Source organism: Neofelis nebulosa, chromosome 2, assembly GCF_028018385.1.
Source record: "Neofelis nebulosa isolate mNeoNeb1 chromosome 2, mNeoNeb1.pri, whole genome shotgun sequence".
Lineage (NCBI taxonomy): Eukaryota > Metazoa > Chordata > Mammalia > Carnivora > Felidae > Neofelis > Neofelis nebulosa.
The window spans coordinates 129,144,572-129,172,183 of NC_080783.1; the positions used below are offsets into that span (position 1 = coordinate 129,144,572).

The window sequence follows — 27,612 nt, forward strand, 5'->3', positions numbered from 1 at the left end:
AGCATGGTGGGTTTCAAAAAATTAAAAATGGAAGTACTATGTGACCCAGCCATCCCACTTCTGGATATATGCCCAAAAACATTGAAAGCAGAGTTTGAAGAGATATCTGCATGCCCATGTTCAGAGCAGCAACCTAGGAGTTCATGAACAGATAAATGGATAAACAAACTATGGTAAACAATGCCATGAAATATTATTCAGCCTTTAAAAAAGATGGAATTTTTGACATGTTACAACATGGATGAAACATGAGGACATTATGCTAAGTGAAATAAGCCAGTAACAAAAAGACAAATACTGTGTAAGTCTACTTAAGTACCTAGTGTGGTTAAATTCGTAAAGATACAAAGTAGAATGGTGGTTGCCAGGGGCCAGGGAAAGGGGGTGGGGAAATGATGAGTTGTTTAAAGGGTAGAGTTTTCATTTTGCAGAAGGAAGGAGTTAATGGAGGATGGATGATGGTGACTGTTGCACAACAATATGAATATACTTAATGACCCTGAACTGTATACTTAAAAACGGCTAAAATTAGGGAGCCTGGGTGGCTCAGTCGGCTAAGCTTCCCACTCTTGATTTCAGCTCAGGTCATGATCTGAGGGTTGGTGGGATGGAGCCCCCTCTACCAGCAGAGTCCCCTTGGGATTATCTCTCTACTCCTTCCCCGCTTGCATACGTGCTCTCCCTCCCTCTCTCTCCCTCTCAAAATAAGTAAACATTCAAAAATATTAAAAAGTGTTAAGATGGTAAACTTTACGTGAGGTATATTTTAATCTTAAAAAATTGTAATAAGCAACATGCACACTTAAGTGTACCACATTACACATTTAAAAAGCATTCAAATTTGTTGCCAGTAACTCTTGTGTACTTCTCATTTCTTCCTAGTTTGTAAAACTCATCATTTCGTCTTTGGAGAGTTTCCTGAAACTGCCAGGGCAGCAGTTAAAGACAAAAACAAACAAAATTTCCAATTTCCAATTACACCATAGTGAGCATGTCCTCCTCCACGCCCATACATAGGACTATCCTCGTCGTTCATTATACCTTACTTAAACAATTTTTGTAGATGTTGCACATTCGGACTTAACAAAATACATCAATACTAAGAAAACACACTACCCATTCGTATACATTTGGCTTCACTTGCAGAGAGTTCAGCTAGCTGATCAAAGTAAAAAACCCTGGCCTAAACCTAGCCGACAGAGTCAGGCCCCGCCCCCTCGGCGGGCCAATCAGCCGCGCGCCCGGGAAGGACACACAGCTGCCAGCCGAGTAAGTCGATGAGGCGGTGCCAGAAACCAGGCGCCCGCTGAAGCGTTCGGCGGCTCCGCTAGGCGGCTCGCCATCTTTTCCAGCAGGCCGGCGGGTAGGTGCCCTTCTTCCCGAGACGCAGGCTGGTGACCCGGCCTTGAGTCGGCGCGGTTGGGTGTATGTGCGGGGGGCGGATTACGGCTTCGGCCCCGGCGGGTTGGGCGGGCGCTGCCCGGGGCAGGGGGCCGCGCTCTCCCGGGCTGCTGTGCCTGGATCGGCGAGGACTGGCCGCCTTATCTTCGGGAGCAGCGCGGGCTGCTGGGGAGTTACATACACTGTTCAAAGAGCGGCCTAGGGAAAGGGGCAGCAACTGCAAAGCCAGAGTCGAGCGAACGCTGAATTTCCTGGGCTTCAGTTATCTCTGAAAACTTTACGCAGCGTTTGATCGAATACCGCCAGCGGAATAGCTCGGGTTTGGTTGTAGTTAATTTTTTAAAACTTCAAATCTGATTTGAATATAAGGATTAGAGATACATATTTATGAGTGGGTGGTGAAAAACAATTCATATTTTCTCCATGGCAGTGGTTATGAAGGTGTGGTCCCCAGATTAGTGTCATCATCGCCATCTGGCAGGTTGTTAGAGACGCAGATTCTCAAGTTTGAGAGCTGTGACTCCAGCAAACCAGACATAGGCACACGAACTAAATTGCGAACTCCTGACTTTTGTGCCATGCAACTTCTTGGTTAATACAGAATTTGACTCAAGTTAGTCTTGTCTTTCTCATACATGTGTAATTCATTGAAATCAGATACTTTTCTTTGCTGATTTCCACTCAGTAGCTGTAACTTTCCTTGGAGATCTCAGTCTTTCTTGGTAGCTCTCCATTCAAGTTATTTGTTATCCCAAACTGTAAAATGAAGATGACAGTACTACTTCCAAGAGTTTTTGTGAGGACTCAATGAATGAATGTATGTAACAATGTTTGGCATGTAGTAAGAGGACTATATATAATATATATTATATATCTAATAATTATATATTATGCATGTTTTATTATATTATTATATATTTATATATATTATATATACTTGTTATGTATATTTGTTATATATATATAATAATTTTGATATTAGTGTCAAAGCCTGAAGCAGATGAGAAAGGTGATTTAAAGTAAGCTTATTAGTCACTGTCAAGTAGAATCACAGGTGCCCCTCATTAAACTAAACCAACACAGGATGGTTACTTTTCCTTAACACTTTGCTGCTCAGAGTGTGGTCTGTGAGCCAATGTCTCTGCCATCACTAGGAGCTCTTAGAATGCAGAATCTCAGGCCCACGTCAGATGTATTCAATCAGAAGGTGTTTTTAACAAGATCCCCAGCAGGTTTAGATGCAGCTTTGTTTGGAGGAAGCGTGAGATCAGCTATAAGATTGCTCAAGGAGTTACAGCCTTCAGTCAGTGACCACCGGGATTTGGCAGGAGGACTTGAGTTTGCAGCTGGTTCCACTCTTCTACCTCAGCTCCTGGTCTTGCATGATTTTTCATTTCTAATTCTTAGTCCTGGATAAAGCTCTGGATCTGCTGATCATTTTGGAGAAAGTAGCATAATTGCTAATAGCATGACTTTGTAGGGGTCATAGTCAAAACTCAGCTGCTCAAAAGGTTGTGGTTTTGTTTTTTTTTTTAAGGAGTGGCTTTTTTTTTTTTTTTAATGTTTATTTGTTTTTGAGACAGAGAGCGTGCACAGGGGAGGGACAGAGAGAGAGGGCGATAGAGGATTCAAAGAAGGCTCTGCACTGAGAGCAGAGAGCCGAACGTGGGGCTTGAACTCACAACCTTAGCTGAAGTTGGGTGCTTAACCGATTGAGCCACCCAGGTGCCCCTGCTTGAAAGGTGTTTGATTCATCTCCCTTTACATAATGCTCCCTATAGAGCTGTTTTCCCAAATCTCCATTCCTGCATCCCAGCTTCCTCACCCAGTGACATTCCTGGCTTCCTAGTGGATCGTTTCACCATCTTCTTGATACATGTAATAATGTGAACTCTGTCAGCTTCTCTTCTTTTTGCTTTAGAACCTTTATTTCCATTCCTCCTTATTCATTTCTGTTTATGAAGGAGGGTAAAATCTTGTTGCCTATGAAAAGCCTTTTCTGTAGACTTGATTTTATACACTGCCATCTTCTCAGAGCTTCTGCTCCATTCAGAGATGCCCTTTGTCACCTACCTAGTTCTTCACTGCTTAGAATTAGGTTTCTCCCTTTTAGTCTGTGAAAGTCATTTCACAGATGACCAACGAATTAAGCAATCCTGTGTGTTTTTTCCCCCAGACTTTATTTTTCTCAGCTTCTTTGAAGTATTTAATAACAGTTGACTAATGCCTCTTTCAAATTAAGCTCCTCTCAGTTTCTACACATTGCATTTTTTAGCTTGTCTTCTACCGTGCTTATTAGTCTTAAGTGTTTTCTTAAGGCCTTCTCAAGGCTTTATTCCTTAGTTTAACTCCTCCTTCCCCCCCCCCCCCCCCCAATAAAGTATACAGTCATCCAGTATTTCTAACAGTCTCTAGAGTGTGACAGGGATCCTAGGATACCTTTCCCACTGTTGTTTTACTTCGTATTTGGGTTTTACATTTTTTTTACATTTACATTCTGAGGGGTGGGGGGATGAGAGCGAGCGAGCAAGCAAGCAGCAGAGGGACAGAGAGGTAGTGAGCAAGAGAGAGAATCCCAAGCAGGCCGCTGTACTGTCAGCACAGAGCCCGAGGCCAGGCTTGATCCCACAAACCATGAGATCATGCATAACCTGAGCTGAAATCAAGAGTTGGACACTTAACTGACTGAGCCACTCAGGCTCCCCAGTTTTACATTTTTAAACATAAAAAGTTGTGGGGTAAAAAGAGTTGTGGGTGTTTTGTTTTTATTAGTGGTTTACTTAATTAGTATATTTGACCAGTTCCTTTGCTCATCATTGTTTCTTTTATTCACACCTTTTCTCATTGAGGTTAAACTTCTTTAACATATCAAGAGTCTGTGGGTTGGAATCTTTCTTAGTCTTTTTATGTCTGAAGAAATCTGTGTTAGTTTGCTATACCACATACCACCAAATTCCACAGATTGGTGGCTTAAACAACAGAAGTTTATGTTCTCACAATTCTGGACACTAGAAATCCAAGATCAGGTTGTCGGCACAGTTGGTTTCTTCTGAGGCCTCTCTAGGCCTGTGGATGGCTGCCTTTTTCCTGTGTCCTCCTGTCTTCTCTCTGACCTGTGTCCAGATTTCTTCTTCTTATAAGGACACCAGTCATATTGGATTAGGGCTGATGCTAATGACCTCTTTATGACTTAATTACCTCTTTAGAGACACTATCTCCAAATACAGTCATATTCTGTGAAACTGGGGTTTAGGATTTCATCGTATGAATTTTAGAGGTATACAGTTCAGACCATAACGGTATCTCATTCTTTCCCATTTTAGAAAAGGCTTTTGTAAAATCTGAAATACATATACAGAAAAGTGTCTAAAATATTAATGTTCTTATCAAATTTTTAAAAAGCATACACCTATGTGACTACTATCTAGATTAAGAACTAGAACACTTGTTGGGGCACCTGGGTGGCTCATTTGTTGAGTGACTTCAGCTGAGGTCATGATCTCTTGGTTCATGGTATTGAGCCCCGATTCGGGTTCTGTGCTGACAGGCAGAGCCTGGAGTCTGCTTTGGATTCTGTGTCTCCCTCTCTCTCTGCCCCTCCCCAACTCATGCTCTGTCTCTCCCCATCTCTCAATGAATAAATGTTAAAAAAACAAAAAAACAAAAACTAGAATACTGTCAATATCCCAGAAACCTTCCAGAGGTTTTCCCTTGTCTCCTTGATCTCAGAGGGAAAGATTTCAGTATTTATCAAGTGTAGTGTTTGCCTGTAGTACTCTATCTGGCAGTTTTCTTTTATTCGTGGTTTGCTAAGTGTTTTAATCAGGAATAAGTTTATCCTGTTTCATTTTTGATTTGGGGGAGGGGCTTCTCTTTTTCTTCATTAATCTTACTATAGGTATATCAAACTTTTTTAGTCATTTCAAAGAACTAACTTTTGGTTTTATTTTCTCAATTACGAGTTTCCTAAATTTTTTACTCATGTTTATTTTTTAATTTTTTTTTAAGTTTATTTGAGAGAGAGAGAGAGCACACACGAGCGAGCATGAGTTGGGTGAAGGGAGAGAGAATCCCAAGCAGTCTCTGCACTGTTGGTGCAGAGCCAGATGCAGGGCATGGCTGATTAAGTCATTGGCCATGTGATTGAAATCAGTCTCCACTTTCCTTCCCTCCCCTGAGGTTGGATGGATGAAAGTTCCAACCCTCTAATCCTGTGCTTGGTCTTTCTCATGACCATCCTCCACCTTGAAGCTACCTTGGGCCCAACGTAGTCCCCTCATTAGCACCTCATCACAGACACTGCCATCACTCAGGAAATTTCTAGGGCATTTGGAGGAACTGTGGTCAAAGACCAGATATCCTTTATTATGTGGCAGGGACCCTCTGCACATAATAAAGGGGTTCTGTCTCTCTGCAGCTTTCTCTGCCTTGGTCCCCCCAGATACTCAGCTCTGTTTCCTCTGTTTTCTGGGCTCTGCCTGAGTTCCCCCTCCCTGTGCTCATGGCCTGCAAACTGTTAAGACAGTAAGCTGGGGCAATGGAAGGACTGTCTGTGTTTGTTTCCCATTTTTCTTTCTTTTTTTTTTTTAATTAAAAAAATTCTAAATGTTTTATTTATTTTTGAGAGAGAGTGGGGTGGGGGACAGAGAGAGGGAGACACAGAATCCAAAGTAGGCTCCAGGCTCTGAGCTGTCAGCACAGAGCCCAACATGGGGCTCAAACTCATAAACTCTGAGACCGTGACCTGAGCCAAAGTTGGGAGCTTAACTGACTGAGCCACCCAGTCTCCCATTTCCCATTTTTTCAAAGACAATTAGCCTTGCTCACCTAGTATCCAATGTCTTGAAAATTGTTGTCTCATAGATTTTGTGCAGAGGTTTCGGTTTTTCAGGCGGGAGAGTACATTTGGCCCCTGCTACTTCATCTTGGCCAGAAGTAGGAGTCTAGGGAGTGCTTTGGAGTACGGTGTACTATGCATCTTGACCTTCCTGTTCTTTGAATGCTTCAAATTTTCTCCCCACTCTGATCTTTACGCTTGCTATGCCCATTCTCTAGATATTCTTTTCCCAAGTCTTCTAAGGTTAGCTTCTTACCATTTTTCTGCTTAAATGTCGTTGTGGTTATCTACTGCTGTGTAACAAACCACCTCAAAGTTTAGAGGCATTTAAACATTTTATTCTTATGATTCTGTAGGCTTATGGGGCTTGACTGGACTCATCTGTGTAGCTCTTTTATTCCACATGATGTTGGCTGGGTCACAGGCCCAATACTGTGGGATTGGACTGGAACTACCAAGACGGCTCATTCACATGGCTGGCCATTGATGTTGGTTGCCAGCTGGGAGCTTAGCGTGTCCCAACACATGGCCTCTCCATGTGGCTAGGTCTTCTCACAGTATGGCAGCTGAGGTCCAAGAGCAGGTGTTCCAAAGTGATAAAGTAGAAGCAGCTGGGTGTCACATAGGCCAGGCCAGGCCCAGCCCAGAACCAACACAGCATCACTTCTGCCACAATATTTTGGCTAAATATTGTGAACCTGTGTAAAACATTTGTGCATAAGAGACTTCATTTTGTGACTGAAACTTCATCCTGTTTTTATTTATTTATTTTCTTCATTGTTTAGAGAGAATGCAAGGGGTGGGGGGGAGAGGGACTGGGGTGGAGAGAGAATCTTAAGCAGGGTCCGTCTGGGGCTCAAGTCTGGGATCATGACCTGAGCTGAACTCAAAGAGTCAGATGCTGAACCAACTGAGAGCCACCCTGGTGCCCCATTCATTCTGTTTTTGAAACAGGAATTGCATTCCACTGTTGAACTGGGCAAGGGCATATGACTGAGCACCTGACTGCTGTATCTGTATTTTTAACAAAAATTGGTCACTCTGCAAAAGGGACTTTGCTAGCAACTAATACAATATACCTAGAAAGCCAATGAATTATAAATTGTAATAGTATCTCCCAGTTACAATACTTGGGAAACAACTGATGTAAGGTATTTTGTTTCCTCCTTTTTCTTATAAAAACCCCTTTTTCGGGGTTTTTATCTCACGGTTTGTGAGTTTGAGCCCCACGTCGGGCTCTGTGCTGACAGCTCAGAGCCTGGAGCCTGTTTCGGATTCTGTGTCTCCCTCTCTCTCTGACCCTCCCCCGTTTATGCTCTGTCTCTCTCTGTCTCAAAAATAAATAAACGTAAAAAAAAAAAAAAATTAAAAAAAAAAAAACCCTTTTTCCCTGCAGTGGGGCCACAATTTGGGCTGCTCCCCAAATTATAGTTCTAAGCCCAAAATAAATGCTTTTGTATCAGTTCTTCCTCTCTTCTCAGTTGACAGTGGTCACAGGGTTAGCCCAGATTTGGGAGGAGGGAAAATAAACTCCATCTCTCGCTGGGGACTTGACAGCATTTGTGGCCATCTTTAATCTCCTCAGAGACCTTCCCTAAAATACTCAACATTTCCTAACTCATCCATACCATTGTCCCCCTTTATTTTTTTCACAGCACATATCACTACCTGAAATTATATTTATTTTTTGGTCAAGTTACTGTCCCATCCTGTCCCCATCCCCGTGTGCTCCTCCCTCCATGTAGCTTCTTAACAAATAGTGGCCGGTCTAGTGTCTTGGCATCCCTGTCACATAAGACAGTGCCCAGTATCCAGTAGGTATTTAGTAAATGCTGTACAAATGAATGCCTGATTTTCCCCCAAAACCATGTTCTCATTCTCAATTTCTTTTTGAAGTTAATAAGACCGTGTTTTTGTAGTTGGTCAGCCTTGAAATCTTGGTCATGCCTGCCATCTTTCTTCTCTTTTGTGCGTTCAGTAGCTGAGGCCTGTATGTATAGCCAATCTTCAGAATGTGATTCGGCATCCTTTTGCTACTTCAGCCTCCTTGGAGGACTCTCAGAATCCAGTTCTTCCCCCTCATTCTGTACACTTAGTGCTACCTTCATCTTCCCCAAATGTAGCTCCCATGCCTTTGAGAACTATTAGCCGAGAAGTCTGGCCATAACCTTTCACATCAGCATTGTCACTACAGCGTTGCCATCCCGCCATCTTCCTGTCTATCTCCCACCATGTCCATCCTCTGATGGTTTCGAAGGTTCACTTTGCTCCTCTGCCTCCCTTACCTTGCACACTCCCCGGTCTATTTCCCACACCCCATTCCTCCATGAAATCGTGCCCGTGTCTTCCAGTCAGAGAGTGGCCTCTGAAGCCTCTAAACCTCTAAAACCTTGTGAATCCCTGTATGGCTTTGACCATTTGCAGCTTAAAACTTACTGGGTATCTCATGCACCAGCCACCAGGCTAGGCCTTGGGCTTGGAGAGGTGGAGGGGACAAGATGGAGAGCCATCAGGAAGGTGAATTCCGATACCTTCCCCTGGAAAAGTTCACTTTATAGCACAGTGGTTTTCTATCCTGGCTGCGTATTGAAACCACCTGAGGCGCTTTAAAATTCCAGTGCCTGGGTCCCACATTTAAGAGATTCTGATTTAATTGGCCTGAGATGTGGCCAGAAGATTGGGATTTTTAGAAGCTTGTCAGGTGATTCTTAACACACAGCCAAGATGGGCAGCCACTGTGCCCGTGGAAGAGATTGGCCAATAAGTGGCTAATTTTGTTGTGTGTTGTGCTGGAAGAATAAAGAGAGCACTCGGGGAGCACAAAGAAGTGTTTAATTTAGCCTGGAGCTACTTTATTTCTACAGGTAGACTATAAACCCAGGGCTTTCTCATCTTAGAATTCTCTTATTTGATTTTTATTCATAGTAGGTATAAGATAAGGTGTCCAACAGAACTTTCTGCAGTGATGGAATTGTTCTGTGTCTGTACTGGCAGGCACAGGCCCCCTGTGGGTGTGTGAACACTTGAAATGCTGCTAGCATGATTGAGTAACTGAATTTGTAATTAATGTAATTTAAATTTAAATAGCCACATGTGCTTGGTTGTTTATGTATTGGACAGTGTTGAATAGAAGAGGTATTAAGTATTGAAATGATTTGGGGCACCTGGGTGGCTCAGTCGGTTGAGCATCCAACTCTTGATTTTGGCTCAGGTCCTGATCTCAAGGTTTGTGGGTTTGACTCCCACATTGGGCTCCGCGCTGTTGCTGTGGAGCCTGCTTGGGATTCTCTCTCACTCTCTCTCTCTCTCTCTCTCTCTCTCTCTCTCTGCCCCTCCCACACCCTCCCTCTCTCAAAATAAATAAATAAACTTAAACAAAAATGATTTGACAGTGTTTCTGCCGAGACTTAGCTGAAGCAGGTTACTTTCTCTGAAAGGTTTGGGAGTTCAGTCACCTCATTTGAATCTTAATTTTATACCTTTCTAATTTTCCATGTGTTAAAAAAATTGGGGGGAGAGGGTTTGGTTAAATACCTGTTTATTTTAAAGCAGTTTTACTGATAAATGATTCACATACTGTATATAATTCACCGATTTAAAGAGCACGACTCAGTGGTTTTTAATGTATTCACAGATAATTGCAACCATTACCACAGTGAGTTTTCGATCATTTTTCATCACCTTAGAAAGAATCCCTGTATCCTTTATCTCCCAACCCTCTGTTATATCCTCAGCCCTGAGGACCTACTAATCTACTTTCTGTCTCTCTAGATTTTCCTATTCTGGCCATTTCACGTAAATGGAATCATATTATGGTCCTGGGTGACTGACTTCTTTCACATAGCATAGTGTTTTCAAGATTCATCCATATTGTAGCACTTATCAGTATTTGATTCCTTCCATGGCCTAATAAGATTCCTTTGTATGGCTAGACGACATTTTAGTTATCCATCAGTTGATAGACATTTGAATTGTTTCTGCTTTTTGGCTATTGTGAATAATGTGGCTATAAACATTTGTGTATCAGTTTTTGTGTGGATAGGTATTTTCATTCCTTGGATATAAACCCGGGAATCGGATTCTTCTGAGTCTTATGAAAAATTCTTACTTTCTTTTTGTCTTGGCAAAAATATGTGTGTATATGTTTATATGTGAATACCATTTTACTGAGTATTTTTATTTCAGTTATTCAGAAAGAAAGCATTATCTTAGCACTAGAAGGAAGTAGATAGCCTTTATTACAAAACCATGTCTTCTAAAAATAATTCTATTTCATTATATCTATTAAATTTTTTTTTTTTTAGCCTTCATGCAGGATGCTGTATTCTCTGCTCCTTTGTGAATGTCTGTGGCTTATAACTGGTTATGCTTCTGATGATGACTGGATTGATCCCACAGACATGCTTAACTATGATGCTGCTTCAGGAACAATGAGAAAATCTCAGGTATTAAAAGAAAAAGAAAAGCGTGTGTGTACGTAAGACCTTCCCAGGTCTGTACTGGAAATAGTCCACTTCGATTGCAGTTTTTCACAGAGCTGTAAGAATTGTATATCAGTGACTAGTAGCCGTGCAGATTATCTCCCTGACCTGCTTCATCTAAAATGATTTCAATCCCACCTGGTTATTTTTGTTTTGAATTGGAACGTAAAGCCCATTGAGCAGCAACTAATTTGATTTTAGCTCTTAGTATAGAAATTTGAGACTCTTTCTTTTTTGATGGTTCAATACAATTGAAGAATATAACAAAGTCATAAAATGAAGTCAAATTTTAGTCTTAACTATAGGTTTTACAACTTAACTATAGGTTTTAGTCTTAACTATAGGTTTTATAAAGGAAATAAAAATCTCTGTTTTGCTTTAGGTGAAATATGATGTATCAGAGAAAAAAGATGTCAGTCCTGACTTGTCATGTGCTGATGAATTGTCGGAATGTTATAGCAAACTTGATTCTTTAACTCATAAGGTTAGAATTTTTTTTAATTCATGAATTTTATATTCATAGTATGTTTAATTGCTGCTTCCTATATTTGCTAACATATATGCTTCTGTGTACTGTACAATATTGATATATAATTTTTTTTTTAGTTACTCTGAACTTTTTTAAAAATAGTACTTTTATTTTCCTGTAATAACATTTTTCACCATGTTGTAATTATTTCTTTATGAGATGAGCATTTCTTTTTTTTTTTTAAATATATGAAATTTATTGTCAAATTGGTTTCCATACAACACCCAGTGCTCATCCCAAAAGATGCCCTCTTCAATACCCATCACCCACCCTTCCCTCCCTCCCACCCCCCATCAGCCCTCAGAGATGAACATTTCTTGGGATCAAGAATGTTTTATTTACTTTTTTAAGATTTTATTTTATTATTTTTAATGTTTTATTTATTTTTGAGAGACAGAGTGCGAGTGGGGGAGGGGCAGAGAGCAAGGGAGACACAGAATCCGAAGCAGGCTCCCGGCTCTGAGCTGTCAGCACAGAGCCCGATGTGTGGCTTGAACCCACGAACCGTGAGATCATGACCTGAGCTGAAGTTGGACGCTTAACCGACTGAGATACCCAGGTGCCCCTATTATTATTTTTTTATTTTTAAGTAATTTCTCCACCCAATATGGGGCTTGAACTTACAACCCCGAGATCAAGAGTCCCATGCTGTACTGACTGAGCCAGCCAGGCACCCCTGTTTTAGTCATTTTTGATTCTCTGTCACCTGTCACAGTACTTGGTCATAGACTCATGACAAATGTAGCCCACGAAGAAATGGGCCTATGATCATCTGATGAGCATAAGAATTACTCTTGGAAATATAAGGGATTATTATAATTTAGTGTGTGGTAGCTATTCCTTCATTTATTCAGTCCTTTTATTTGTGAGACTGAAGTAGAGATGATGAGAAAGGAAATAAGTCACTATTATTAAGGGTTTGAATGTGTGTTGTGGGGTGGGAACCAACCTCTTGGCTGTGGAGACCATGAGCTGGTGGCCCCATGGAGAGGCCTTGGAAGGAGAGGGGGTGACAGGGGCCCAGCAGTGCTCAGTGCTCCAACCAAGGCAGTGACAAGGGTTGAAGAGGGAAATGTGGGACTTCTTCAAGGTGGAATAGGCAAATTTGGGTAGCTGAGGGAGAAGGGAAAAGGATGGAGTGAAGGACAGAGGTTTCCAGCTTGAGACACTGGGAGAGCTTGTGAATGGAGGCACAGAGATCTCGATTATGGATCTGTAAGCACTGCTGTGGTGCTAACCGGCTGTGAATGCTGTCTCACCCAATGCCAGTAAAGTAATGCTTGGATAAGATTTGCCTCAGTTTAGTTGTGTTTTGTAGTATCATTGAGTTTGTTTGGCTGCACACTAGGAAATGCAGAAATGCCTTTTTACAGAGATTTTTTATTCCATTCTTTGCAACATGGGCTCAAAATTGTAAAAATATGATTGGCAAAATGGAGTCTTGAGTTCTTATTTTTTTAATTTTTATTTATTTATTTATTTTTAATGTTTATTTATTTTTGACAGAGAGAGAGGCAGAGCATGAGCAGGGGAGGGACAGAGAGGGAAACACAGAATCCAAAGCAGGCTCCAGGCTCTGAGCTGTCAGCACAGAGCCCGACGTGGGGCTCGAACTCACAGACCGCGAGATCATGACCTGAGCCCAAGTTGGACGCTCAACCGACTGAGCCACCCAGGTGCCCCTTGAGTTCTTATTTTAAAAAACATTGTCTTTGGGGTGCTTGGGTGGCTCAGTCAGTTAAGTGGCCATCTTTGGCTCAGGTCATGATCTCACAGTTCGTGACTTCAAACCCCACGTCGGGCTCTGTATTCACTGTACAACGCTTGCTTCAGATCCTCTGTCTCCCTCTTTCTGGCCCTCTCTCTCTCTCTCTGTCTCTCTCTCAAAAATAAACGTTAAAAAAATTAAAACATTCCTTTTTGGACGCCTGGATGGCTCAGTCGGTTAAGTGTCTGACTCTTGGTTTCGGCTCAGGTCATGATCTCAGTCTGTGGGGTGGAGCCCCAAGTCAGGCTCTGTGCTGACAGCATGGAGCCTGCTTGGGTTTCTCTCTCTCCTTCTCACCCTCTCCCGCTCATGCTCTTGCTCCCTGTCTCAAAATAAAACAAAAACAAACAAAAAAACCCACACATTCTCTTAAAGAGAAATTTAAAAGGTTTTTAAACCTTGCCTGCAAGCAGAGGAAGCTGCCACATGACTTCTCAAGTGTCCTTCTATCCTAAGTCTGAGTGTAACGCTCGGTTATTCTGTTTATCATCTGAAGCCCGTTTCCATGCTAACTCAACTCATGGTCCACACTCAATTAGAAAATAAAAGTTGCTTATCACAGGTTCTACTGTCTGTAAGATAGGTACTACCCTCACCTAGCAACTTGACCACTGTGGTGTCTGTAGAGCTAGGTTCAGAGGAAATCTGAATGATGAATTACGTGCTGAGGGGTTGCCATGTGTAGGACACTCTGGAGAAGCCATGTTCCTGCCCTTCTGAAGCAGCCCATACATAGAGTTGGGGATGATCGATCATTTACAGGAAAAATTGATAAAAGGCAAAAAGTAATATGCACATTCAAGAAACTCCTTGCTGGGCCCTTCATTTCAGCTTCCGGCTTCCTCTTGTGTGTTTCTCTTTCTATCTCTCTGTTCCTTATTCTCTTCCTTTCTTCTTTTGTTCCTTTGTTCATTGAATCATTACTTTGGAATTGGGAAGAGGCAGATGGTCCTAGATGTTCTGCTCATCCACATCTCTGCCTCCTTGCTTCATGATTTTTAGCTTTAAAATTGCCAGAGCCAAGTGCTGAACGTGTGTTCCTCACTTGTTGCCTTCCTGCCCTTTGCAAAGAGAACCTACGGAAAGTAGGAAGTTCTATAGTTTTCATATAGTTGATAATCACAAGCCCCTACCTTGATCTTGATGGGATCTCTAGGCTAGAAACTTGACCCTTACATTAAACTTTGATGCTAACTAATGTTGAATTTATTCTGTGATTACAGATCAGTGAGTGTGAAAAGAAAAAGAGGGAAGACTATGAAAGTCAAAGCAATCCTGTTTTTAGGAGATACTTAAATAAAATTTTAATTGAAGCCAGGAAGCTCGGACTTGTGAGTATTGATGTGATATTCATCAGTATGGTGGATCTTTTCATTATTTATTAATTTCACATGGGAGGAGGTGCTTTAAATTTGCTATTTGAACTTTACTAAATGGTTGGAAATGTAATACACTCATGACTTGGCAAGGAAATTCTATGCTGGCCCTTGTTTTCTACCACTTACACACTTTCTCATTCTCGTAATGTAAGATCATTCTGTGTTGAGAAAGACAACAATGTTTTTTAAGTAGTTTCCCCCCATCGCGGAAGCTTTTTACTATGTCAAGTACTACTTTGTAGAATTGCATATCATGTGCATATTGTTCATAATTAATGTTAGGATTCCAGTTTTTAGAGTCATTGTTTTCACTCTGGGGATTCAAAACATCAAGAAAAGTGAATTTTTTTTTTAATGTTTTTCTTTCATTCAAGAGAGACAGAGCGTGAGTATGGGAGGGGCAGAGAGAGGGGGAGACACAGAATCTGAAGCAGGCTTCAGGCTCTGAGCTGTCAGCACAGAGTCCAACACGGGGCTTGAACTCATGGACTGCAAGATCATGATCTGAACTGAAGTCGGACACTTAACCGACTGAGCCACCCAGGTGCCTCTAAACATCAAGAAAAGTTTTAAGGGGAAAGGAATGTTAGATGAATATTTAATCATCCCACCTTATTTTGGAAGTGAAAAAGCAGATGTTCTCATACACGCGCCATTTAATTCAAGTCTTACAAGTGTGTGGGGTGAGGACACAAATGAAGGCAGAAAATACCTACGATGGAAATATTTAATGTGGTGTTTTTTAAAAATAGTAATCAATGACTGCTTTTTTAGCTCAGTGACGACTTGTGATACCACATGACACTTTGTTTTCTTCTGATTTTATATTTGCTTTTTATATAAATATCTGCATTCTTAGAAAAAAAGAATATTCTATTTGTGTTAACTGGTTAATGAAAGTAAAATGTCTGTAATGATTTTGCTAACCTGAATACATGCTAATAAAAATAGTTATAAATATGTATGTTCAGGGGCGCCTGGGTGGCTCAGTCGGTTGAGCGGCCGACTTCTGCTCAGGTCATAATCTCATGGTTTGTGAGTTCGAGCCCCGTGTCGGGCTCTGTGCTGACAGCTCAGAGCCTGGAGACTGCTTCGGATTCTGTGTCTCCCTCTCTCTCTGCCCCTTCCCCACTCATGCTCTGTCTCTCTCTGTCTCAGAAATAAATAAACATTAAAAAAAAATTTAAAAAAAATATGCATGTTCATAGAAACTCCAGTTGGGCTGTTTTTCGAGATTCCTTTTCTCTTTTGTATTACTGCATATTTTAGGACTTTTGAAAATTCAGTCAGATGGAAAGTCATAAATGAAAACTAAAGTAAACAGCTCACGTTCATTATTTGTGGATTCCATATTTGCGAATTTGTGTACACACTGAACTTCTTTTGTGACCCCAGAGTTAATCCTTGCAGAGTTTTTGTGTCGCTCAGACATGCACAGAGCAGCACAGCATTTGAATTGTCTGGTGCGCCCATTCCCAGCCGAGGCTGCGCAATGCTGTGTTTTGCCTTGTTTCAGTTCTCAGACTATAAACAATTACTTTTTCATGCTTTATTTAGTGCCACATATTTCACACTTACGCTGATGTTGTTATTTGGCTGTTTAAAACAATGCCCAAGATTAGGGGCACCTGGGTGGCTCAGTTAAGTGTCCAGTTCTTGATGTTGGTTCAGGTCATGATCTCATGGGGTTGTGGGATCGAACCCCGTATCAGGCTCCATGCTGAGCGTGTAGCCTGCTTTAAGTTTTTTTTTTTTTAATGTTTATTTATTTTTGACAGAGAGACAGAGCATGAGCGGGGGAGGGGCAGAGAGAGAGGGAGACACAGAATCTGAAGCAGGCTCCAGGCTCTAAGCTGTCAGCACAGAGCCCAACAGGCTCGAACTCACAGACTGTGAGATCACATGTAGCCTGCTTTAGATTTCTCCCTCTCTCCCTCTGCCCCTCTCCCCTACTCATGCACTCTCAAAAAAAATTCCCAAGAAAAATCCTGTCCAGTGCCTCTGAGCACATGAAGGCTGGGATGTGCCTTACAGAGAAAAATATGCGTGTGAGATAAGCTTCGTTTGGGCATGAGTTACAGTGCTGTTGGCTGTGAGTTAAGTGTTAATCAACAAGATTAAATAAGGTATCTTTAAGTAGAAACACACATTAAAGGGCTGTGCATTGACAGGCTGATGAAAATGTGTATTTCCTGTAGGATCCATGGTTCAGTATTTGTTGACTAGCGTCCGAGGTGACTTTATAGAACAAAATCTCTGGTTTGTATGTGAGAAAAATAGGTGGATAGTATTATCCTTACTTTTTACATGTGAAATAAGAACCACATACATATTTAGTTCCAGATTGGCTGTTGTCTTACAATGTTTCTCTCTTCTATTGTTTGTTTTTGGCAAATTTAATTCAGCCTGAAGAAAACAAAGGTGATATGCATTATGATGCTGAGATTATCCTAAGAAGACAAACCTTGTTAGAAATACAGAAGTTTCTCAGTGGAGAGGATTGGAAGCCAGGAGCCTTGGATGATGCACTAAGTGATATTTTAATTAATTTTAAGCTTCATGATTTTGAAACATGGAAGTGGCGATTTGAAGACTCTTTTGGAGTGGATCCGTATAACGTGTTGATGGTAAGATGGGATGAGGGGGACGTAAGTAACAGCTCAGCTTTAAAAATCCCTTAAAATCTCCACCATGATTGTTAGGAGCCTGTATGGAGACCCTCCTGCTGTACTGAGGAGCGTGCGGCAGAAGAGCACACCCGATTCGGCCTAGGAGTCCGGTTCTTTGGTCTCTGTTGACAGTTCCCATTTTCTGGTGGGGAGGATGGTGTGGCAGTAACTTTGCTTTCCCCTTCTTCCTGTTTTTGAGGTGCTTCTGTGTCTGCTCTGCATCGTGGCACTGGTGGCTACCGAGCTATGGACCTATGTGCATTGGTACACCCAGCTGAGACGGGTTTTATTCATCAGTTTTCTCGTCAGTTTGGGATGGAATTGGATGTATTTATATAAGGTATTAAATACGCGGGAGGCTTTAAAACGTTCAAATGCCATTTCATAATAGAAGAAGAAGACCGTGCATCAAGAGCTGATACATAACCTTCCTGAGGGCTGGAGGCAGTGGTTGGCGATGAGGCGGGGGAGGAAACTGGCAGCTGCTCACCTGCACCTGGTGTTTTGGGTCCTTGACCAGCTGGCGTGGTCCTCGTCCTCACAGCCCAGTTCCTGACGGTGGCAGCTGGGCAGCTAAATCAGAATAAAGCTAGGTAGATAGACTGTTTAAAATTTTATGTAGGTAATTTAGGGTATGTCCTTTTATTCTTTGCCAGAAAAGATATCAAAAGATTATTTTTTAAAAGTTCGGTTATTTTCTGAATATGAAAGCGATATGTTGACGGTAGACACATCATCAACAAAAATAAAACATAAAAAAAATTTTTTTTAAATAAATTTCAGTTCTTTCAAAATTGGGATCATACTGAATACAGAAAGTCAAATGAAGCACTATTCTTCTTGCCAAAATAGCATAACCAATGAAGGGCAATTTTAGATCGTTTTCGCAGGGTGAGTCAGGTAGCAAAGTGTTTTCGATGCATTTATCTGATTTAAGTCACTGTGATACATCCTTAACTTTTTGCTCTAAGTTCTGCAGCTTCTAGAACTAATTCTTCACAGATTAAAGGAAGAAAGTTTGGTTGAATATTGTTATCTTGGTGATTCCCCCCCAGGGCTTTTATATAAAAAGATATAGTATCTTTATGTGGACCATTTGTGCTGAAAATCATCCGGAGTAAAACACTTTATTGTGAATTGTAAAAAGAAAATGAGAAGTAGTTATTTAATGTATATATTTTGGGACGTGCTGTGAATTATATTTGAACTGATACTTAAAAAAATTTTTTTAATATTTATTTTTGAGACAGAGAGAGAGGTGGGGGAGGGGCACAGAGAGAGGGAGACACAGAATTGGAAGCAGGCTCCAGGCTCTGAGCTGTCAGCAGAGCCCGACATGGGGTTCGAACTCACGAACCGTGAGATATGACCTGAGCTGAAGTTGGACGCTTAACCGACTGAGACACTCAGGTGCCCCTTGAACTAATTTTTTAAAACAATCTTTTTAGTACAAAGGTTTTCCTTTCTCATCAAAACTATGTACAAAGAAGGCAACTATAATTCTTTATCCTCACTTGTTGTATTAAGACTGTGCTTTGAGGGCACCTGGGTGACTCAGTTAAGCGTCCATCTTCAGCTCAGGTCACGATCTCACAGTTTGTGGGTTCGAGCCCCACTTCCAGCTCTGTGCTGACAGCTCAGAGCCTGGAGCCCACTTCAGATTCTGTGTCTCCCTCTCTGTCTGCCCCTCACCTGCTCATGCTCTGTCTTTCTCTGTCTCTCTCAAAAATAAATAAATGTTAAAAAAAAATTTAATTAAAAAGAAAAAGAGACTGCGCTTTGCCATGAACTGAAAAGAGCTACTATTTTAAAATAATACGTATTTTTTTTGTATCGAAAAAAATGTGAACAGTCTGGGGTCTGGTACAGACACTCTTTGAAGTAAGGTTTTGGATATGTAGACATAACCTCCTGTTAGCGGCTGCTCACAGCTCCCTCTTGGTGTTGGTCAGCTAGCCTTCGCACAGCATCAGGCCGAGGTTGCCAAGATGGAGCCGTTAAACAACGTGTGTGCTGAGAAGATGGACTGGATTGGAAGTCTCTGGGGTAAGGTGTTGGTTCACTGGGCCTTATCTTGAGTAGAATTTCTGAGAAGGAGAGAACATATTAGTAATTACAGAGAAATGATAAAATGCCGGAAAGACGCTTCCCATGACCAAATGAATCTTCAGTATCAGAAGAACATGCCAGAAGCGTCGGGTTTCAGACCGTGACACCTGTGCTCATGTAACATCACAGGGAAGGAATAGGACCTGTCTTTGCCGGCTCCAGTGTCACCTGTCTTCTCCATTGGACCGTGATGGAGCCTGTGCTCATGTCGTTCATCTAGTCCTTGGGAAGAGGGTTCGGCATGTTTATTAAAGAAGTGAATCGTGTTTATATAAATTAATATCCAGCTTAGACTTAATCTCCTGATAATGACTTATGAAACCTTACATTGTAACTTTACTATACATTTTTTAAATAAGAGGAAAATTATTTGACGTTTTTTAATCTCACAGACTTTATAAACATTCTCACTAATGTGACTGTCTTTACTTCTGTATATCTAGCAATAGGAATGGTTTAGTGTTCAAAGGCACTTTATAAATGCACGTCTGTAATAGCTGACCCAGAATAGACTCTCGGCAGATTGTACAAAACAGGGTGTCCAAATTAGCGTTTCTTCAAAAGTTATGGGAACTAAACCAATCCAGCCTTGCTTCCTGGCTGCAGGAGACAAGTGAATATATCCTCTAGCCCAGGCTAGTATGCAATGTACTGTGTACATACATTTAGAAAAATTGGGAGAACTAACGTTCTTTATTTTGTAAAGTAAGAATTGGTTTCTTTTTTTAATGTTTATTTTGAGGGAGAGAGAGAGAGCAAACAAGTGGAGAAGGGGCAGAGAGAGGCAGAGAGAGAGAATCCCAAGCAGGCTGTGCACTAGCAGCTTGGAGCCTGCTTGAGATTCTCTCTCTCTTCCTCTCCAGAGCCTGCTTGGGATTCTCTCTCTCTCTCTCTCTCTGCCCCACTCCCACTTATGCTATCTCTTTCAAAATAAATAAAACTTGAAATTTTATTGAGATAATTCTAGATGCACACGTAGTTGTAAGAAGTAAAACATCCTGTGCCCCCTTTCCCCATTATCCCCAGTGGAACCATCTTCCACAACTATAGCAACACAGCATCACAGCCAGGATATTAACTTCCACATAATCTCTGATTTCCCGTTTTCCTTGGATTCGTTTGTATGTATAAAGAACAGTTTTTGATGTTTACTGTTTAGAAATTTTCATAAAGTATGTTTTATCTGCATAAGACTCGTATAATTTGAGGGGATTTTTGAACATTTTGGGCATAAGGTGAAAACTTTTTAAATCAGTGTTATAGGGAGTCTATTTGTACAGCAGTTAAAATTGGTTGGCGGCAGGGACAGGGACAAAACGAAAATGTCTTATTTGGGAATGAAATGCAACTTTTTTTTTTTTAATGACTCAGTGTTTTGTCTGTTTCTCTAAATAGAAGTGTTTAGAAGTTCGTGGACCTATAAGGATGACCCATGCCAAAAATACTATGAGCTCTTGTTAGTCAACCCTATTTGGTTGGTCCCACCAACAAAGGTATGGAACTCATTTTGTCAAAATTACTCATACAAAGTCAAAAATCCCTTGTATTTATTAAAAGTTAGTGTTCTTACCGTCATTTTGCTACTAATAAACCTTTGCTCTAGAAAAAATACTTCCGTTACAAATGATTTTCACATTAAACGCATTTCAGTTTATGAACATAATTTCATCCCAGTGCACAGCGAATTTTGGCTTGTTCTGTGCACTCAACCATTTGAGGGAAAAATTAAGTTGCTATTATGTCTTGTTTTAGGCACTGGCAGTTACGTTCACCAACTTTGTCACGGAGCCATTGAAACACATTGGAAAAGGAGCTGGTGAATTTATTAAAGCGCTCATGAAGGAGATGCCAGTATTACTTCACATTCCAGTGCTGATAATTATGGCACTGGCTGTGCTGGTTAGTACATAGCACTGTTGACTGTTAACAGGACTTGCAGGAAAAAGGCAGTTCTAAAATTGCAGACTTTTTTTGCTGTGGTAAATCAGGCTAAGTCATGCTTAATGGTATGAAAAGATGATTTTAAAGTGATGCGGACTTATTTATACTTACGTGTGTATTCTTACGTGTATAAGCAAGGAGATGATTCTCAAGTTTGATTGTGGGTGTTGTGGCAGGGACTTCGAGTAATAACACCCTTTTATTTTTTTATTTTTTTATTTTAAAAATTTTTTTTTTTTTTTTTTCCAACGTTTTTTATTTATTTTTGGGACAGAGAGAGACAGAGCATGAACGGGGGAGGGGCAGAGAGAGAGGGAGACACAGAATCGGAAACAGGCTCCAGGCTCCGAGCCATCGGCCCAGAGCCCGACGCGGGGCTCGAACTCACAGACCGCAAGATCGTGACCTGGCTGAAGCCGGACGCTTAACCGACTGCGCCACCCAGGCGCCCCAATAACACCCTTTTAAATTTGTTCTTTAACTTGTTGAAGTAATACAGATGAAATCAGTTGTTTTGTCCTCTTTTTTTTTTTCCAACTTTTTTTTTTTTTTTTTTTTTTTTTGGGACAGAGAGAGACAGAGCATGAACAGGGGAGGTGCAGAGAGAGGGAGACACAGAATCGGAAACAGGCTCCAGGCTCCGAGCCATCAGCCCAGAGCCTGACGCGGGGCTCAAACTCACGGACCGCGAGATCGTGACCTGGCTGAAGTCGGACGCTTAACCGACTGCGCCACCCAGGCGCCCCTGTTTTGTCCTCTTTGAGAAAGGGGGCCTTGTTTCAGTCTGAGTTTTTGCAGCCCTGAGAAGGGAAGGGTGTTGGCTTAAGCGGAGAATCAGGCAGGGATGTAGAAGAAGGTGTTGTACTGGGAAACAGTTTGGGGATCCAGGAACAGACATTGATTATGTAGAAACATTATTCGTCATTCATCCACAGCCTCTTCAGCTTTCTTATTGTTGATTTTCAGCCCTTACCCTAATGAAGTAGTTGTCACATAAAACAAAATACAAAGAACCCAGATGTGCCATGGGAAAAGCCAAGTTTGCATCTGTAAAGAAATTAAGCTATTTAAAATGTACAACTTTAAATAATTTGCAGCATTGACTTTCTATATTGGGTGTGAATATACACAACACGTGAGCAATTATCAGACGATTAGTACCTTCCAATTTTAATTATTAAATTAAAAAGGATTATCTTCCCTAAGGGTACAAAATTTACTATGCCTTATTCATTTTGAAATTGTTCCTGTTTTGTTTTTGTTTTTTGGGCTTGTGATTTTAGGAGTCAGGTTTAGGGGGATGATTTTGTTAGGTGACATTAATTGTGTAGTACAGATTTCCCTTGACTTACGGGGTTACATCCCGATAAACCCATTATAAGTTGAAAATACCATACGTCAAAAGTGCATTTACGATACCTAGCCTACAGGACGTCATAGCTTAGCCTAGCCCGCCTTAAATGTGATCAGAATGCTTATGTTAGCCTGCAGTTGGGCAAAATCATTTAACACAAAGCCCATTTTATAGTAAAGTGTCAAATATCTTGCACAGTTTATTGAATATTGTACTGAAAGTGAGAAACAGAATGGCTGTGTGGGTAAGGAGTGATTGAGGTGAAGGGGTTGTTCATCCTTGTGACCGCGCAGCTGACTGGGAGCTGCCCTGCCCAGCATCACCAGAGAGGAGCGTACCTGAAATTGTTAGCCCAGGAAAAGATCCACATTCTAAATTTGAAGTACAGTTTCTGCAGAATGTGTATCACTTTCTCACCATTGTGAAGTCTAACAGTTGTAAGTCGAACCATTGTAAGGGGTGGACTCCCTATAATCTAGTGTCTGACAAAAGCCCATCATCTCTTGATTCATCTGCCTGCGGAAAGGGCTTTTACTGCTTCTGTCTTCAAATAGTTTCTCTAGCTCAGGGATTTTCAAATTTCTTATTCTCAGGACCCTTTTGTACTCTTAAGAACCAAAGCCCACAAAACAAACAAAAACGGAGGACCACGAAGAGCTCCTATTTATGGTAGTTTTGTTTATTGATAGTTTACCATATTAGGAATTAAAACTAAGAAAAATTTAAAATTCACGTCTACACGAGCACACGGTCCATGAGCTGTCAGAGTGAGGAAGTCATTCCAGCCCCAGAAGATTCCACACTCAGAAGGGAAGAGTGAGAAAGACTAAGGTCTTTGAAGTAGAAAAAAGTTTGACCTCCCAGAATCCCTGAACCTGTCTCAGGGATCCCCCTCGGGGTCCCTGGGCCACACATTGAGAAATGCTGCCTAGGTTTTCTCATGAAATGGGACTCAAAGCCTGTTGGAAAGTTACCCTGAGAATGTTTCCATAATGATGTGCAATTCTGATTTTTAGCAACTACCTTATATGGTGGGTGTGAAAATAGACAACTGATGAGCAGTTATCAGGTAGTACCTTCCAATTTAAGTTTCTAGACTTTAGCCAAACTTCCCTTGGTACAATTCATTCAGAATGTGTTCAGCTGATTGAAATGTCTACTTAACACTTCATGATTTCTCACATTTTATTGGCTATTCTGGCCCAGTATTAATCTAAAGAAGAGACCTCTAATGAAACAATAGTGAAATGAATATGTCTCCAAATGCCACAAGTCAAGTTAGGTAATTTTGTTAGCATCCTGAATAATTTCATTGTGAGTCAGCCATTAAATACTCAGGACTATGTATTTCTTTTCCTTCTAGAGTTTCTGCTATGGTGCTGGAAAATCAGTTAATATGCTGAGACAAATAAGTGGTCCCGAGAGAGAACCACCCCGGGCACTTGAGCCAGGTGACAGAGGACGGCAGAAGGAAGTTGATTATAGACCCCATGGTGGAGCAGGTGATACAGATTTCTATTATAGAGGCCCGATCGGCCCCGTTGAGCAAGGCCCTTATGACAAAACATATGAGGGTAGAAGAGATGTTTTGAGACAGAGAGATGTTGACTTGAGACTTAAGACTGGCAACAAGAGCCCCGAAGTGCTCCGGGCATGTGATTTACCAGACGCAGAGGCAAGAGAGCATCCCAAGGCGGTACCCAGTGTAAGTCAGCAACTGTTCATTTTGCCGTCCTGTCATGTTAGGCCTGAGTGCTTCCTACAGAGCTTCTGGTTAAGCGTTTTTTCCTCTCTTAACTTTCACAGTTAATTATATCGTTATTGATATAATTGTTTACTCTCTCCTCCTTTCTAGTCAAAAGTTTGGCCTTCTCAGAAGAAATAAAGCCAGATTTAATTTTTATGTAAAGTACTATTTAACAAGTTAGAACAGGTGGTAGTTCATAGGAAATTTCATTACAAAACCGAGCGAGCATGACTAAAATTTCTACCCGTAAAGAGCTCAGAGAGAAGTCCCCACTGAAGGCCTGGAGCCCTGGGGAGCCCGCAGGAGAGCCCTAAAGGCTCAGCTGGGCGGAAGAGTGGGCGGGGAGGGGCCACACCACACTTTCCCAAGTCTTTGGTATCATTGGCTGGCTAGAGTCTACTTTCTACCTGCCGAATGTTGAGGTGTTTTCTCTACATTATGGGCCATTTGAAGAGACACTGCCATTTCTGTTTGTGAGAGGAATTTATAGTGTCATTTGCAAAGTTCAAGTTGCAACTGTAAACCTTTGAGAAATAGCTGTGAGTGCAGAATCTAGGAGATTATAGAATCCTTTCCACGGAGTTTCTTAGAAGAATAAACATACCTGCGTACATCTAGAAAATTTTCAGATGTGCCTTTCAGCTTTAATAGGTAACAGTAAGATACCGTTCATCCCAAGCCTCAAGTGACTTCCCATCTCACTTAAAGGGAAAGCTAGTTATCATGGTGACCCGGGGCTCCCTTGATCTGCCCACAGCCCGGCTCCGTTGGTACATGGATCTCTTCTCCTCCTGCTCTCCTGCTGTGCTTACTCTCCTTCAGCCACAGGAGCCTCCTCACTATTTCGTGAACTTACAACCTTTGTACTTGCTGTTCCCTGTCTAGAATGCCATTCCCGTATATTCATATGGTTCATTTCTTCAGGCCTTTACTCCTGTATCACCTGATGTAAACCCAGCGTGGTAGTTTGTTAATTTGTTGCTTCTTTCCCCCAAGCTAATTGGAAGTTCCAGTGAGGGCGCGGGTTTTGTCGGTTTTGTTCCTGCTGTATCCCCAGCACATAGAACTTAATACAGACTTAATAAATAACTCAAATGAATTACTCTCACCAGGCAAGAGGAGTTAGCAGTACTGTTTACCAGTCCTCTTGTCCCTTCCTAAACCTGGGTCACTAGACCACCTGCCATATCCTCCGTGCCCCTGCCCCATTCCTCCGTGTATAGTTCTGTGAGGCTTAATAACATCTGTATCCTTACAGTACAGCACTGGAGCTGGGATTCGAAAGAGTTCCAAGTTTGATACAACAGATTTGCATAGGAACTTGTTAAACATGTTTGATTGCATTAATTAAACAATTAAAATGTAATTCTCTACAGCATAAATTTCCTGTTTTGGATGCAAAGCCCAAAGAGATTGGAATCCCAGGAGAAAGCACACTGCCAGAAAGCAGCACTGAAAGCAGCCAGTCCACTAAGCGTGTCTCTGGTGCAGAGACATCAGAGAAGGCGGAAGGTACAACTGTGGAGGAAAAGGGCCAGCTCAGGACCGAGGCCAGAGGCAGCCCAGAGGAAGGCGGTGGTGCATCCAGCCCCGCCAGCTGTGGAAAGGACCTGGATGCTGGCCCATGTGGCTAGAGGAACACAGACTCGGACCACAGCTCCGAGGTCGTCTTTGGGTTTTGTAAAGTATACTCTTCACAACCGTGCACTCTTCTCTACACATATTCTGACATTTACTATACAGGTGCCAACTTCTACATTAATATTTTTATTGACCATCAGAACGAATGAATACACTTGTATTTGTTTAGTTTTTAATCTTTTGTCAGTTTAATTTCATTTTCATATTGAAACCTCCCAAACAGTTTTAAAGTTTTAATTTTGGAACGGGATTCATCGATGAACACCATGGCAAGTATCACTGATTTCAAATAAAGAGGTCAGTTTGATTCAGGGGACAGTGAGAAAGAAGTTGATGGTTCACAGGCTTAGATAGGAACCAACTAGCCAACGTGCATGGTGCCTAGCGAAGCCCGAGGACACCTACCTTAGTTAATAATTTGTTAGTCGTGCCTTGGATTCGATATGTTTCTGCAAGTGGGAGTACCCAAAAATAGTTTTTAAGGAGAGTCCACTGTGGTCAAGTTTACTCTTGTCATGCACTTCGGTGTCTTCATGCAGCCATGGAGTGTGTGTCCGTTTGTCTCTGTGTAGGCTGCCTTAGCTCATCATGGCTTTGTCATTCCCTATCCCATCTCCGTCTCTCAACTCTCCCAGCGATGACTGGGCCTGCTTCCTGGCCACCTATCTTACTTTACCCTCAGCTAAGAACTGAAGATTGCCAGGAGAATTTAGTTATTAGCACAGTTTAAGTCGGTAATCTGGGTTTTACATAGTCCATAGACTTTGAGAATAGCTCTATTTCAATATGTACTTTACACATTGGTCAAGTACATTATTTTTGCTAAACAGCATAATCTCTCTACATCCTTGGTCAAATACTAAAAAATGCCACTGTCAAGATTTTTAAAAACTTATCTCAGCAAGAGGGTGTAAAATTTAACGTTAATATTATTTTCTAGTTTAATATTGCAAACATCTTTAGTATTTCATCAAAAAGGCAGTATTCCCCCCCCCCCCCCCCCAAATACAACAGAATTTTGTATAAAAATTTGTAACATAGTAGGTATGTGATATATGAACTAATGCAAGGATGCCTGCAGTTTGGGGATTTTTGAACATCAATACATATAAAGGCCTCTCTTGTGGCACCTGGGTGGCTCAGTTGGTTAAGCATCTGACTTCAACTCAGGTCATGATCTCACGGTTTGTGAGTTCAAGCCCTGAGCGGGCTCTGTGCTGACTGCTCAGAGCCTGGAGCCTGCTTCAGATTCTGTGTTTCCCTCGCTCTCTCTCTCTCTCTCTCTCTGCCCCTCCCCTGCTCATTCTCTCTGTCCCCCCTCTCAAAAGTAAACATTGAAAAAACCTCTTTGAGGGCCAGACCTGTTCATGCTAGTTGGTAAATATGCACCTAGGGTGGTTAGGTGTCCTTTGAGCTGTGATTAGACTCTAAAGAGTATCGAATGCCTCAGGTGACAGACTGTAACAATGAGAGTGGAGTTAATGCTGTTTGAACTCCTTTTTATCAATCTAAAAACAAGTCTGTAAAAAATTAAAATTTCGTCTTTGTATTATTTCATTACAGATAACTGTTGGGGATGCAGTCCACTTTGACAGCAAAGCAACATACATTCAACTGCTGTCGAATGACAGCAAATAGGGAAGACTAAAGCAAACTGAACAGATCAAGGGCAGTCTAGAACTTGGAGTAATAGGCTTATTGTCCAGCTCATATTTATCAAAATCAAGAATTGTAGCAACAGGCTTTTAGGAAAATC

General features: G+C 41.5%; 1 protein-coding gene across 5 annotated transcripts; it reads left to right on the plus strand.

Annotated features, from left to right (window-relative positions):
• The first annotated feature begins 1,270 nt into the window (after nt 1-1,270).
• CLCC1 (chloride channel CLIC like 1) lies at nt 1,271-27,392 on the plus strand. Of its 5 annotated transcripts, none has more exons than XM_058716330.1 (11): nt 1,271-1,359; nt 10,542-10,683; nt 11,102-11,203; nt 14,240-14,347; nt 16,801-17,022; nt 17,264-17,404; nt 19,017-19,110; nt 20,569-20,666; nt 20,926-21,072; nt 23,832-24,173; nt 25,592-27,392. In XM_058716330.1, the coding sequence occupies exons 2-11, from the start codon at nt 10,555-10,557 to the stop codon at nt 25,847-25,849; spliced, it is 1,641 nt and encodes a 546-aa protein (XP_058572313.1). In that variant the 5' UTR covers nt 1,271-1,359; nt 10,542-10,554; the 3' UTR covers nt 25,850-27,392. The 5 variants fall into 5 exon arrangements, with proteins under 5 accessions (XP_058572313.1, XP_058572317.1, XP_058572315.1 ...); XM_058716332.1 differs by having other exon boundaries at nt 1,288-1,363; nt 10,543-10,683; XM_058716333.1 differs by lacking the exon at nt 1,271-1,359 and adding an exon at nt 1,408-1,725 and having other exon boundaries at nt 10,543-10,683.
• Nucleotides 27,393-27,612: the final 220 nt, after the last annotated feature.